The sequence below is a fragment of the Astatotilapia calliptera genome, chromosome 3 (genome assembly GCF_900246225.1).
Source record: "Astatotilapia calliptera chromosome 3, fAstCal1.2, whole genome shotgun sequence".
In the NCBI taxonomy this organism is placed as follows: Eukaryota; Metazoa; Chordata; class Actinopteri; order Cichliformes; family Cichlidae; genus Astatotilapia; species Astatotilapia calliptera.
The window spans coordinates 35,744,245-35,760,107 of NC_039304.1; the positions used below are offsets into that span (position 1 = coordinate 35,744,245).

The window sequence follows — 15,863 nt, forward strand, 5'->3', positions numbered from 1 at the left end:
TCTGAGTGTGAGTGTTTCTAGGTGACTGGGGGAGGGGTCATGGGGCGCCACCTGCTTCATCTCAGACAAAACAAAGTGAGTCAAAGTAGTGCTCTCCCTCACTTACATTTACCATGAAAAACCCCCACAAAAGAATCCCACACATCCAAGTTTTATGTAGTTTTTGGAACTTAATATTAATAACTTAGTAACAAAGTAGCCAAAGAAATTTGTGTGTTGAATTCTTGTCTTTTAGTCATTAAAAATGTACGTGACCATTCCCATTAACTAATGTATACTATGAGTTTTTAGAGTCAATACTTTTAATGCAAAGATTCATCTTTCATTCATTCAGGTACTGAATTTTATACATGTAAGAGAATTAATTTTAAGGGGGTTAACCCTTCTTTATAACCCCAAAATGAGGTTCTTGAAATGCCAATATTGTTTTTAATGATTGATATTGTTTTCCTTCTTTTACTAAAACTCAGGTATCGTGACCATTTACAAATACTATCCAGTTATAAAAGCTGCTCTATTGTTCACTCAAAAACAATTTTTGAGTGATTTTGTTTTTTGTTGCATTTGGCTCAAATGTAAAATTATGGTAGGAAGTTTACATAGAGTCATGAGAATGTCATGGTAAATTTAGGCTTTTCAATATTAATTACTGTTAATTTAATTAACTGTTTTTCAAAGATATACATACATGCTCATATATATGGCTCATATATATACACACATACCTCGACTAATTTTTGGTTAAGTTAACTTAGCAGAAATGGAAGTTCATTTAAATTGGTTGACTTCCTGGCTTTAAATGTAACTTAATTTCTTGTCTTTTAGTCATTACCACCATTACCACCTTGGAAAAAGAACAGTTCAAAAATAATATTAAAAGAACGATAAGTGTAGGTGAACTTCTGCCCAAAACTGTATATGTATAAATTTAGAAAAGATTTTTGTACAAAACAGAACAAATTCTGTCAGAATCAGAGCCACTTTAGGCAACAACCTTTTTAAGTGGGGAATTAACTGTAAGCCAGGCTCATTAAAACAATTAAGTCGACAAAATCTTGACCTTTCAGTCATGCAAGAACTGAGCAGACGAGTTACGTGTGCACACCATCAGTGAGTGGAGAGCATGAACACAAACAGGAAACACAAATGAGGAGAGCCAACAAGAGCCAAGTAAAGAACCTACAAAACCCGTTCTGCAGTTTCTTATGACTACAAAAACATGACAGCTCACTTTCATCTGAGATAGGTGATACTGAGACACACACACCACTTTCAGCACTCACTCTTAAATGAGGTAGGAGGTGAGTGTGACTAGTCAGCACTCTGAGGCCCCCCAACATTGATTAGAAAAGCACCTCTAGAGGTCACAAATGACAAGTGAGGACTGTCAACCTCTTAAGCCTGTTTTACCCACAATAACTGTGACTGAGGCCTTCATGGCCTATAGAGTGATGTTCACCAGAATTACAACTGATCAAGTGACCTGACTTGTGCAAATATGGGAAGCACCTTCTTTCATGTGACAGTATCTTTTTGTTTACCTTGCTTTTTTTTCCTGGTGGTGGCATACTGGGACTGTTGCAGTGAGCTTGGAGCAGTCTTCCTGTAGATGCTGTTACGATCCAGTGAGCCCACATAAACAGGCTTCCGGCCCATTTTTGAACTTGCGCTCCCCCCGCTTGACTCATATCCCTTCTCCTGCTCATCACTGTGCACAACAGGATCCTCAAATGGTTGTATTTCACCGAGGGCCAATGTTTGGTTCTGCTGCTCAACCCACTCCTCAGTCTTGCGATCTTTTGTAGGGTATTCCTCATATTGTGAATCTATAGACAGTGAACGCAAATCTCGGTATCGGTCTCGATACTTGTCTCGATACTCTTCCTTAGAGTATCGGCCATCATCCTCACGGTCGTAGTGGTCATAGTGGCCCGCAGCCCTCAGGTCAAGGTGTTCCCTTGTTTTGTCGTTCTGTCTGTGGTCGTACTGATCATCTCTCCAGTCATCTCCTGCGTCCTTGTATCTGTAATACCGGTCCCTCTCTTTATAATTCCAGCGTCCATCAACTTCAGAGTCATACTGGTGTCTTCCTCTACTGGTGTACCGTTCGTCAGCTCTTCGGTGAGTGTCCCTGTTATCTTCTCTGCGGTCATAGTGATGGTCGGCACGCCGATCGTAGTGATAGTCCTTCTGTTTTCGCTCATCATAGTAGCGGTCCTCATCTCGACGATGGTGAGAGTCCTCGTCTCTGGAGCGATGCCTGTCTTTCGAGTCATAATAATCCCTGTCAGGGTCACTGTAGTATTCACGGTCCCTGTAATTGTCTCTGTGTGAATAAGTGTTTTTATGATCATGGTAGTCTTCAAGCTCACTGTTGTAACTTTCATGCTCTCTGAGATCATGTCTACGGTGTTTCCGGCTTTCATAGTATTTCTTTTCCTTGTCTTCGTAACGCTCATTGTATTTCCTTTCATAATAATCCCTGTGCCTGTATTTGTCATTGTACTCATACTCCTCCATGTCACTGTGACTACGATGGTCATAACGTTCAGAGTCACTTTCTCTTACCCTGCCATCTCTCCTTCTGTCCTTGTCCAGTGTACTATAACCTTCTTGAGTTCTGAAATCATGAGTTCCTTGTTCTTGTGGCACTCTGTTGTAGCCCTGGTGGCTGTAATCTTCAGGACCCTGATAAAAACAATGTTTGCCTTTCCATTCTGATATCCTCAAGTTTAGGTGACCATCTTCTGAACGAGGGTGAAAGTAAACGTCCTGGCCTTGAGGCCTTGTATCCATGAAAGCTGCCCTATGACGGTCTTCATACTCCCAGCTCTGTTGGTGGATGACGTTGCCCTGTGTAACTTGGGCTTGGTACTGCACTTGCCACGGAGGTGGTACATGCATAGGAGGCTGTATCGGGCCAACGGGTACCATTGGGCCAACGGGCACCATTGGGCCAGCTGGCACCATTGGGCCACCATGTACTGGCATAGGTGGAGCTGGAAGTGGGTCACCGGGATGCGCTAATAAGACTGGTCCCTGAGGAGTGCCAGGAGGAACGACTCCATACCCTGGATATCCAACCTGTTGCTGCTGTAGCTGCAGTTGTTGTAAATGTTGCAGATGGGCAATCCTTTCCCTCTCTTTTGCCAAGTCAGCGTCCCCCAGCTCCTCCACGCTTTTTCCTCTCCTCATTGGAGCACCACCTGGATGATTCCAATCCACTGGACCAAACATGACTGGGTTGCCATAAACTGCGGGGCTCTTCATGCCTCCTGCTGTTTAAATCAGCCTGCCTGGAGCTGATACAGTTTCTTGCTCAACGTGGCTTAAAATCTATTTCCAAAGTCCTGCATTCCATAACAAAGCGCTGTGGGAGACTCCACCTGCCTGACATATTGTCTGTAACTCTCCACTTGTTCTTTCTGCCTCCTCTCCACTGCCTCCGCAGGACTGCCTGGCCAAAGCACCTCCCCAACCCTCAGCGCAACTGAAACAGTCCTCCCCGTAGCCACCTCAGCGAATCATGGAAGGGAAGGAGTGGCCTCCTTGGGTTAATGATTCAGTAGAGTCCCATGAGTGGAAGCTTAGCCCAACAGCTCCTCCCATTGTTTAAACTGGTTAGTAGCTGTGTTTGCAGGAAAACAGCCTGTCTGGAGATTTTCTTTGAAGGTAGATGAGGACAAACTTCACAGTCTGCCTTTGCATGCCCCCCCCCCCCCCCCACCCCCCCCCATCGCATGAACAATCCTGTCTTTTCTTGTATCCTGTTTTCTTTGTTTTTGTTCTTTCCGGTGGGCTTCAGTGCAATTCCCACCACATCACTGACCTAACTCACTTTCGGCTGCGTGTACAACCAGCTTTAGTATTGCTATTGTAACTTTCTGGTGTTATCTTTAACTCATTCACTGCCAGCCATTGGCAGTGAATGAGTTAAACCCATTGACTCATTCACTGCAATTGACGGCTATAGACGTCAATGGCAGTGAATGAGTTAACCTTGAACTAACTTCATCCTTACAGTTTGACTTTGCCCCTGCATATCATGAAAGTGCAACCACTAAGGCACAAAGACTGCCACGTGATGTCGTTGGAAAGAATTTCGCTTTTAAATGTATAAATGATTAAAAGATGAGTGTGAAGCAGCAAACAAGTAAAGTATCTGTATTTATTCACCGAGTGTGGAGAGGGAACGTCTTTGAAAGCATATGCAGCCTGATCAAGCCAGAGCAGCTAGTGAAAACGTAGCTGCTGGTGAGTACAATGAACTATTGTTGGAGACTGTCCCCACTCTCAGAAGAGACACGATCCTTTGAGTGTGAGAAAAAAACTGGGCTATTCATAAAGCGGGAGTATAAGATCGCCTCCCTTAATCTCCATCAGTTCCAAAGGGACAGGTTTAAAGGGACCTGCTTAAACTAAAATGTTTAAATGTTTATGTGATACACACGGAAACATAGACATGAACTAGTTTTAATCTAAAACATAATTGGTTGGTTCACTGAATACCTAGTTTAGGAATTACAGGGCAAATAAAACCAGGCTAGTTTATAAAACCAGAGCTTATGTCTCAATAAAAGGCTTTACGAATGTTAAATTCAGAGAAGAAAAGTCAAAATGAAACACAAGCACAGATGCAGCTAAAACAGACTTCAGAGTCTGTGAATACATTACAAAATACAGCTGTTTTTAGTCTTGATTACTGTAAGTATTTAATATCCATGATTTAGCAACTCATCCGTCAATCCTCAGTTTCACAAGGTAGGACTGAGTATAGAAATCCTACTTAGACATTGTTCTTTTCTTACATCAGACTTGTTTAATTATCAGTTTTCAACATCTCAGCTTTCAATAGCAGAACACGACCGAAACTGTGTTTGTGTGCTTGGCTGCAGGAATGTCAAATACAGCATTCCTCTCTGTGGCTGTGTCCGCTTACGTGCATGTGCGGGACTTGATTAATAATTAGATTTCTTGCAAAAGCAACATCCAGAAATAAGGTCATATATTAAGCCTTTCTACTTTCTCATAGTGGGCCAACTGAGGGAAACCTGAATCTGACACGGATACTGCAAACCGTGACAAACAGATCAGGATCGGGCTGTGGTATCGTGAAAGTTGAAGGGAGGCGTTTTAATTAAAAGGTACTCAAGGTCAAAGAGCTTAAAGAGAAAAGAAAACCCTGCACTTGTCTGTAAGAAAGGGAGCACTGTTTACTGCCACCAAGCACTTTTTAAAGGCTTTTTTAAACAGGCTTTGTCACATAATTACTATAGCATATAGAACATATGGTACTAGTTGGACAAAAAGATCAAAACATTAGCTTTTGGCACAGTCGTATCACATAAAACATTTTTGTCCTACAATATCCACAAACTCATACTAACTGCACATGAAAGAAATCATATCGAGATTATATGATGAACCTCAATAAGCCATATTGTGACATGCATCATCAGCTATAGGTTTGAGCCATACAAACAATACTTAAATGCATTTTTCTCCTCTTTTTATAACACGCTGTTCCCAAAACATTGATGCTGTTCATCTGGATGTAGCATTTTCAGTGGGAGGAATATCGTTTAACATTTCACCCCAAAAGGGACGTGTTTAGCATTTAAAACTTATTAATAAACCCTGATTAATGTAGCATGTGTTCAAAAATATTATCCCTGTTTATGGGTTTGAAGTGGCCTCAGGAAAGTAAATAAAAGGCAGAGCAGTGTTGAAGTTACTCCCTGCCTTGTCACAATAAGCTTCTATTGTCTTTTTGACGTCACACTTATAAACACACCCTGTAAAAGCATTCATTCCTAAGTGGCGCGTGTGTCTATACAGACACATAGCATCAGGATGACAAACGAGTTTTTTTGCTACAAAGATCCTGAAAGAATTCCTGATATGTGCACACCTTTATCCAAGCATTAAATGGGAATAACAAAGACAAATGTAATGTTGTACCTACACTGTAGACTAAAAGCTTTTCTTTGCAATGCTTTGATTATCATGTCAAACACTGTTTTCCTCTTCAGCAAATACCAAAGGAAAAAGGAGACTGAATATCTGATTTATTGCTGTGAATGGAGGGTGAAAGAATTCCTGCAGTGTTGTAAGGAAACAGAAAATATGTGGCTGTATGACCCTTAATGGAACCTGTAGCCACCAGATCCTGTTCCTGCCCTGAGGCTGATTGTTTTAGTAGCAAACACCAAGACCAAGAATTCAAAAGCACAGGAGAGTGATTGATAAAATATAATCATTATGAGTGATTGGATTTAAGGCTTCTTAATGAAGACTAAAAAACTATTTTAAAGTGTATTAATAATTAATTAAACGAGTACATGCCCATACTACAGTTATCTGGTCTGCTTGTACTGTTGACAAAGTGATATACTTACTCACTATGAAAAAAGTAATAAACAGTGCTGTTTATACAAACAGAAGAAAAATAGGGATCAGATTTTTTAAGTGTCCTTTTTTTTTAGCTTCGCTATTATAAAAATGTCATTTTAATCCATTCTCAGATGGTGACATCAAAATGCACTACTGTGAAAAGGTCCTGGGAAAAAAAGACATCTTTTATTTCTTTTTATTTTACTGGGAACGTGGAAAAAATACGTGATTCAATTTACAGAAACATGCATGTAAACAAGCATATAAGACAAAAAAATCTGAGTTTGTACAATTCTATCGATAAAAGTCATCCATCTTTATATTTCTTAAGTACGTGGCTTTCAGATACTATTCATCTGTAGACAGTTTGTCTTTCTCTAATAGGCTGTTCCAATGCCAGCATGTTATCTAAAGATTACTCATTTACGGTGGACAGTAAAGCAGCTGAGGATTGGTTCCTCCCATAGTTTTACAGTTGTTTTGCTTTTACCAAGTTTATAGTGGTTTTCCACTTCTAAGTATTGTTATATTTCTATCATGATTGTTTAGGCATGCATCGCATGCTTGACAAGCAAGGATATATATTTTAGATGTTATAAATGTCTCTTTGTGTTCCTCTTCCTATCCCTGTGTAAAGCACTTGGATGTGTAGTGACGCAATAAAGTGAAAACTACACATAAATTTGACTCGAAATTCCACTAAAGAAAATTCTGTGTTTTTGCAACAGGCTGCTAGTACAAAGTGCCTAAAGGTCGAATTTATGTCTAGAAACACTGGTTCCTTAGGTGTCTTGTTTATGTTTGAATGATCTTTAGGTCATTATGAAGTGATTTATCTGCAATAAAATCCTCTGAAAATGGTCAGGTGCAAGGACTAGATTGGCTGCCTTTTCCCTCATTTTCAATGTCCACGGAAAAATTTGAATGACCTCCAAAGATCCTAGAGAAATATTGCTCCAAATCATTTTAGCAAAAATCAAGGCTGGTTCAACAGAAGCAAATGATAAAGAAATGAGGGGGTGGCTCAAGACTTGCACAGTGCATCATATATATAAATAATAAAATCAAGCTTTGTGGATATAAATTACTCTTCTGTCATGAAATTAAAATCATACAATGCTTCATAAGAGTTATAAGGGTATAAATGCTAAAAATGGGACATTTTAGCCCATTGCTAGATGGTTTCAGGGCATAAATAATATCAGACATAATTATCTGATGTAGATAAATATTGGCATAATATAACTCCTTATCATATAGAAGTTTAAAGACATTATCTGCTGGGAAAATACCTCAAAATCATTTATTACAATGATGCAGGATTTACCTTAATAGCCATATAAAACTTGAGAAGTGGTAGCTATGATAGGAAAAATATTTTATAACGTAATATTTTGTTATAAGTGAATATTTTTAATATTTTCAGAGTAGCACTAAACCTTCAACTCCTATACTGCTATAACCCACAGGGACCGTAACTTTGGTTGTGCAGCTTACGTCCAAACCAAAATAAATTACTCAGTCAATACAACACAGACTGGTAAATATCTAATAACCACATCTCTTACATCCCCATAGAATTCAGTCTCACCTGCCATTCTGTGTGCCGTTGCTTTCTGAGTCCAAACAGTGAGGAGAGCTGTGCCACGGGCCATGTCACAGCTCGCCACAACCACACTTTGGTTCCCACTCTAGAGTGGGCCATGCTCCGTCTCCACTTTATGCTATTACAAAATTCCCCAAATCCCATTCAGTTCCCCCGGGATCTTTACTCATCTTGGAAAGGAAGCGACGATGGAGGGGGGAAACAGGGGAAAAGGTCCAGAGGGAGAAACTTGGAGTGAGTACGAAAGCCACTTATGTGGCACTGCTAACCCTTTCACTATGTGCAGGAATGCAATTCATATCTATGTGAAAAAATGTTGGGCTACCAAAGACAGCACAGTGCGCCCGGACGGCAGCAAGCAATGAAAGCCCAATAGCTCTGAATGACAGTGATCTATCAACTGCTGGTTTATTTTATCTACAACTCTGGACGAAGATCATTTAATTTCATGTTATTTACCAATCAAATAATTACGTTTTTAAGATACTCTTACACTTAGTTATGGAAATAATTTACTGCTGAAGCAGGAAATCACTGACAGCAAACGAGATACAAAAACTGTGAACAGCAATAAAAACCTCACTGTAAAGGCGCTCCACAGTGGTTCTGCCACATTCGCTGTAGTTTTATCATTAGCACTGTACGGAGGGAAAGCAACCCCCCCCCCCCCGACATGTACATACACACCACAGACAGACAGACAGTTATGATAATCCTTAATTTAAATATACAGTTCCCCTTCCGTTGATGACTGCAGACAGTAAATAGGGATGTTTGGCTTAAAATGTTTATATTTGTCTTGTGTCTGTGTGTGTGTGTCTGTCTGTGTGTGTGTGTGCACCATGTTTAGATATCTTTGTGAGGACCAAAGATTGGAATGCTACTACACTTGTGGGGAGCGACGGTCCCTTATGGGGACAAAATGCCTGTTCCCACTAGTTTGAGACTCAATATGTGCTTTTAGTGTGAGGGTTACAGTTAGATTGTAGTTAGGTTTAGGCTAAGTGTTAAGGTTGGGCTTAAGCGTTATATCAATTAGATGTCCTCACTAAGATATGAAAACAAGTGTGTGTCTCAGAGATTTGGACAACAGGTCAAAGAGGAAATCTAGTAAATACCAATGTCTCATTTTAAAATTCTTTTTATATTACATTTTGTCTTTGGCGAATGAGGATTATCCCGTGAAGTAACCCACGGGCAACAAGAGCAGCTATGACATCAACTAAAAACAAGACTTTCCTCAGATTTGATTTGTTCTGCATTGTTTCTGTGTGTATGCAACTCATCCTGTAAGCAAACCGTCAAACTTGTGGAAAACATCTACATGGAGATGCCGATGTGCACTTTGAAGAAGCATCTCTAACTTTCTGTTAAAATATCACATTCAGACTAAATAAATATACATTTGCTGGGAATAGCAGTTGAACAATTGTAACATGCACTGTTATATAGTTACAAATATCCAAACTTCTGTCTCCAGATGATGAATATTTAATTGATAAATCGATAATCAGAATATTTGCATATTAGATTCTTGTTGACTGTCACCTAATTAATTATTCGACTTACTGTTGCAGCTCTTCCCATAGCTCTATTTTAATCTGTCCTTGAGATATTTACAAGTTTAAAATCGAGCCCTCACCTCCAACTCCAATGACTTCTATCATGTCGTCATTACTGAGAATACCTAGTTTACGGTCTCGCCCAATAAAACTTGCAATCCCATGTAACCTGATCCTCCGACAGTTTTACCATCTTACCTTGTAGCTGCTGCTGCTCCAGGGCCAGCGTCTCCAGCGTGTAATTGCAGAACTCTAGATTCTCCAAGGCCTGGACGCGGGCTGTCTCATCCTGCTCCTCCTCCTCCAGCATTGCCCTGAGTTCCTCCGCCGTGTGTGTGTAAGCCTCCATGTCGCGTTCCACTTCTTGTAGCCGTAGCAACAGCTGTTGCCTTTCCTCCTCCTCTTCCTCCCTCTGTGTCTGAGTCTCTAGCTCCATCTCTCCATCTCTCTCCAGCTCTTGCTCTGCCTCAAGCTGACACTGGATCTCATGTTCCTGGGCAGCTTCAGGGTCGCCCTGCTCAACCTGGCCTCCCGTTGTTTGGTCGAGGAGGTTTGCAGCCGGCTCGTCAGGGGTGTAAAAGATGGGTGTGTTGATGAGGGAGTTGCCGGTTGGAGGAGTAGTGCGATTCTGTCTCGGGCACCGGGGAGGAGGGCGTGGAGCCGGGCGAGTCGGTTTGTACGCAGCTGGAGCTGGTGGGCGCGTGGCTCTGGGACGAGGAGGCGGAGGGCGGAGGGTTCTGCGTCTTTCCAAAGAGTGAGAGTCAGACTGCAGGAGGTGGGACACAGGAGAGTGTGAGGAGCCTCGAATGATATCCCTTTCGTCTTTGTAGTCCACGATAGAAAAGTGCCGTGAGATATGGGGCTGATTGCTCAAGCTTTTCTCAAATTCAAAGAGCTGCTGTGACAGCTTCGTCTCCAGGTCACTGGTCGAACTTGCCAAGGTTTCTAAGGTTACGGATGAAGGCAGTAGCCCATTAGAGCGACGTGTCATCTGTTGGTTACGCAGGCGGATCTCAGAGCTCATCATATCAGCATCGCTGGCACTTGCATGGCGAGTTAGCCTCTTATACTTTTGGCCCTCCACACTGTTTAATATCTGACCTCTGTTATTGATGGAGGCGTTCTTTCTTTGCTGCCTCTGGTAATATTTGCTGTCTTTAGACCACCCAGGTTGGGTGTTATGAAGTGTTAGGCTATGACTTAACCTGGGTTGTTGATGCTGATGGTTACCATTGGTAGAGGTAGGCAGATTTCTGCTAGTAGCTGGGCCAACGTGCTGCCTATGGCTATGTGGGGGAAAGTTAGGCCGTGGTGGCAGCCTGGGCCTTTCTGGAGTGGATTTCGGCCTCTGAGGCCCCCTTTGTGCTGGGGGGGCAGGTCTACGTGGCTGAGAGTCAGCCCTTTGACCACAGTCTGTCTGCCCTGCGTTACCAGTCTGAGCAACAGTACTTTGGTTTTCACATGCCCACCGGTGCTCCTCAGCCCTCTCAAAATAGTCCAGGTCCCACACTGTGTGATCCTCATACATGCTCCACTCTTTCTCTGGATCACTGGGACATAAAGGATCAGAGGTGTGTTCAGTATTGCTGACCTCCTTCTCTTCTTCTGGCTCAACAACACCCGTTTCTTCTGCAATTTTTTGAACATGCCCCTCTATTTTGACAAAGCGATGAGGAAAGATACCCCGCTGCCCTCGCACCTGTCCCTCCAGCCAACCATCTTCCAATGTGCCGACAATACGGATTCGATCCCCCACATCAAAGTCCAACTCGCCTGGTTCCATGGCTCGAAACTCATACAGTGCTACTCCATAGACTCCGCCCTCCTCTTCCTCCTGCTCTTCCTCTACTACTTTTTGTTCTTCTTCCTCTCTCAACGTTTCCTCCTCTTCTTCCATTCCTGCCTCCTCATTGCCCTCTTCAGCCTCAAAGGCATCCTCGTAGATGCATGGCTGAGGGTCTTTGTTCAAATACTGGGAGTCTACAGGTTCCTGAGGAGACCGAAGGGGACCTGATAGCTCCACAAACCCCTCTGGGAAGTTTCCCCTGCGGCCATCAAGTTCGCCCTGGAACCAGCCCGGCTCAGGCAGGCCTGTGATGATGATCACGTCCCCCTCACGGAAGTCCAGCTCCTCACTGAGCTGCGCATGGAGGCTCATAAGGGCCCGGGCTTGACCTAGAGCATAAGGTGGGAGCTCTGACGCCTGGGCCTGGGCTGAGCGCTCAGACAGCTGCCGGGAACGGCACGAAAGGGTCAGCTCCTTCACACATGATGTCGGGAAGAGACCACGGGCACCCCAGGCATTACAGCCACGTTGCCAGATTTCTCCGAGGTCCACGGACCCTCCTGCCTCCCCAACTACCACATCACCTGAAGAGACAGAGAATAAAGAGGATTTAATTTAATCTGGATATTAATGAAAATAAGATTATTAAAGGACAGAGAGTTTCTGTTCTGTCACTTAAATGACTGTTGATAAGATACACATTAAGCACACAAGAGCTCATGCTAGTTCCCTAAATAAATCTACAGTAAAGATGTTGTCTATATTCTTACTATTCAACCAATTAAACAAGAGCTCTCCTGCTTGTGTGCGGCCATAAACTAAGAGCAATTTTATTGATATATAGTTACTTGTTTTTCTTCACTTTTTGCAGAACATTGATTTTTTTTTTCATGTTTTTGTGTGAAATCAAGTTGCTTGGCTCAAGTAAATTGCTTAATTGTAGCATTTTTAATAACCTGTTTTGGGTCTACACTGTCCCTAACATAGAACTGGAGAATCCGGGATTATGGGAATGTGGGTTGGATGGTGAGGAGTCATGGAGGTCACATTCCAAAGACCTGCAGCTCCACCTCCCATTGTGTCTGGGACCAAAACTGGCACACAGCCATCCTGACCGTGGAAATCATACTGGAAATGAACGCTTCAACTCTCGGATGGCCAGTAATGACTGTTTCCTATGTGTCCTCTACTATTTATGACAATACAAACATACACTGCACTGCACAAGTGACTACGGCTGATAATGGGCTATGATAAGAATCGAAGGCAAACACAATGATAAGTATGTAGGGATAATAAAAGAAAGCTGGGTGAATTATTAACTAATTATCTGCTACAGTTGGATTCAAATGCTTCAGCACGACCAGCAGTGATCAGCTACATGAAGTAAAAAAATTCTGTTGTTTAAAATCAGTTGAATTCTGAAAATCGTGAAGATCTTTCTTGTCATTACATGAATACTCACACACAACAAAACTGCCATCTCTCAGTAGTACACAGTAATTAAGTAAATAAGGAATTTGAATAGGAACTGATCATATAAAAAGAACAAGGAAAATAAAAACTGATCAAATAAGTCAGAGTATGAAGAACAGTGTAAGATGTTAAGTCAATCACACAACAGAACATGGAAAAAAGGGTATTTTTTTTGTGTAGTCGCATGGGTTTTTACTGTTCTATAGCAACTCCCAGGGTGAAAGGTCACTTAATTCAACTACTTCTAAGGCTACTGCTACTACTAGCACTAATAACATTAAAAGTATGAAAAGTGTTACCAATATAAAAGATCTGTGCAAACATCTGTGCTGTCTGCCTGAGAGTGTTGCAAGTGACAAATCGTAAAAAAAGAAGAAAAAAACACCACAATGAGAAACAGAAACATGCAGAGAAAACAAAAAAAATCATCATCTAGGGACGTTGGTTTAAATTTTGCCAATGAGGACATCTAGTGGCCAGTTCTGGAATCAGCTTTGTGTTTTTATCATTTAAGCCCATCTCTTTTCTTTAAGTACATACAGCAGCTACCATCAAAAAATACCTGCTGGTTTTATGTTATATGAATAAAATTGGACATATTTAGTAATATTTCACTGGGCCTTGATCTTTGAGCATTGTGAATAAGAATGATCCGATCATGCTTACATGCAGAAAAGCACAATGAGCTGAATAGAGATACAATCTCTAAAGGCTGTATTGAGTTTCATATCTTTATTCTTTGTGCAAAATGGATGGACTACATTGACGGATGAATGCTTGTAACATATTGATATACATTAAGGTGGGGAAAAATGTACCCCAGCAACAAGGAATACTGTTATCTGATTGGCTGGTAGGTCGCTAATCCGCAAGAGCTATGACCTCCGTAGAGAAATGTAAGACTCCCCCATTCATTTCTGTCTAATATACTGAAATTAGAATCCACCAACTTAATATGCCTTTACACCTTAGTACAGCTTTAACCTTAATGTATACATGGAGTTCATACCTACCAGTCAATCAGATAACAGATTTTGAATTTCAAAATTCAAAATCTCATGGTAGGAATCTCAAAATTTCGATTTAATAACTTGAAATTTTGAGATAACTTAAACATTCTGACACAAAATCAGTTTACCTGAGTACTGCGACATCAACAAGTAGTGTTAAGCTAAGTGAGAAAACATGATTTGTTAGTATTATATGTAGCACTGTTTGCAACAAGTGTGTTAAGTCACAACAAGTTCAAAATCGCCTTTTTAAAGTATCAGACGACAAACCAAAAGCAGTCATTCACACTTTTGCTATTATGTTACAAGTCAGCACCGGCTGTGTGTGAGAGAGCATGCAGTATGTTCGTACCTCTCTTCAGGGACAGATTTCCTGGCTCTGCTGAGCTGAAATCATTAATGCACACATACAGTCTGTCTCCAGGCTTGGTGCTGGGAATGGTGACCTCTTCCACAAAGGTGCTGGGGAACTGACCTGAAGGAACAGATGTGAACATCATCGGTAAATTCATTAAAGACATCTCCTACAAATGCCTGAAATGTCAGGCAGTGACAACACCTTCCTGAATAATTCTTCTCTTTAGGGGTTGCCACAGCAGATCATGTGCCCCCAAATGTCCAAACCACCTCAGCCTTGCCTCTCCAACTTTGTCTCCAATCCACTCAACCTGAGCTGTCCCTACCTTTCCATCCCGCTCGCCCCAATGAAAAATCTTCACATCATCAGCTCAGCCTCCGGTCTTTTTGTCAGTGCCATCGTCTCCAAACCATCACACCAGATCTCACTACCAAACCTTCCCTTTCACTCTTGCTGCTATCCTTCTGGCACCCCATGAGCGCCTCATCTCCACCCACTCCAACCTCCTTCACCTCTCGTGTGTGCATTCCATTGCTCTGGATGGCTGACCCCACATATTTAAACTCATCTATCTTCACTACCTCTGTTCCCTGCAGCTTTGCTGTAACACCCATCTCACTTTTTTTTGTTGGCATTTTGCACACGTGTACAAAATATCAACAAATCCCATTTTCAGGATCAGCTGAACAAGCTATTGTTGACTTCCCCTCTGCATGAGCAGCGGTGTTTGACTGTTCGGCTTCTCTCACACATTAACACAGATCACTTCAGATCCAGGTTTACTTCTGGAACTCGAATTGATTAAGGTGAGGAGGTTTCCTGGTCAGAAGCTGCAGGATAAAGGGAACTCGCTAGCTGTGCATTCATCTGCACTATTCTCACACTGATGTATTGTGCTGCAAACCAGTCACAGAATTTGTGTTGTGCTCTTGTAGGTTAAACACTGTGTAATACCCAGTTTGGCTGGACACACAGGAAAGTTCAGGCATGTGTCAAAACAGATGATCACAAATAATCATTGCTACTTGATTATTTCCAGACTAGTTAATAATTTAAACCTCTCTGTTTCACCCTCATCAGTCATGAAAGTGTTAAGTTACAAACAGAAGAAAGGAGGATCATGTGCATGAGTGTGTGAATGTCAAAATAGCAATAAGTCACTAAAATTCCATGTAGCTTGTTTCCATGTTTAGTAACTCTTAGTAGGTGTCTCTATTTATCTTTATGGAAACCTTTATTCATGCAGGTCCCTCAACAGTAATAACGAAAACGGTCACTTTACCTGTAACGCCATCTTTGTTGCCGAGCAACCAGAACTCATCCACGACACTGAGCACCTCGATGACATCGCCAGTAAATAGTGGTAGCTCCTCGGAGACGCTGGGGAGAAACTCAAACACAGCGCGCACCACAGATCCTGCTTCCATTACTCATAACCTGCAGAGGCAGACAGAGAGATTTGAAAGGTCACTCTCAAACTAGTCCATGTACAACTTCAATTAAAAGGGTGATTCATTTAAAAAAAAAAAAAAAAAGATCTACAGCCTCTGGGAGAGAGCTAGCCTTGGTGAAATAACAGCAAATGAAAGGGGAAGCGAGAGCGTGAGAAGCCATCAATAGAAAGGAGACAGACAAGAAAGAGAAAAAGAAAAAGAGAGCCTCCATTTAGGAA

General features: G+C 41.8%; 1 protein-coding gene across 6 annotated transcripts in view; it reads right to left on the bottom strand.

The window, feature by feature from the left end:
- Positions 1-15,863, bottom strand: part of dnmbp (dynamin binding protein) — a 48,728-nt gene that overhangs the window by 15,749 nt on the left and 17,116 nt on the right. For 3 of the 6 annotated variants that reach the window (XM_026163116.1, XM_026163113.1, XM_026163114.1), the window contains exons 2-4: positions 15,474-15,628; positions 14,186-14,308; positions 9,760-11,931 (exon numbers count right to left, since the gene is read on the bottom strand). In XM_026163116.1, the coding sequence (XP_026018901.1) occupies positions 9,760-11,931; positions 14,186-14,308; positions 15,474-15,618 (2,440 nt within the window). In that variant the 5' untranslated portion in view covers positions 15,619-15,628. Of the gene's footprint in view, positions 1-1,541; positions 3,662-9,759; positions 11,932-13,122; positions 13,161-13,961; positions 13,995-14,185; positions 14,309-15,473; positions 15,629-15,863 lie in introns of those variants that run through there. The other 3 variants (XM_026163117.1, XM_026163118.1, XM_026163119.1) reach the window with 3 other exon arrangements.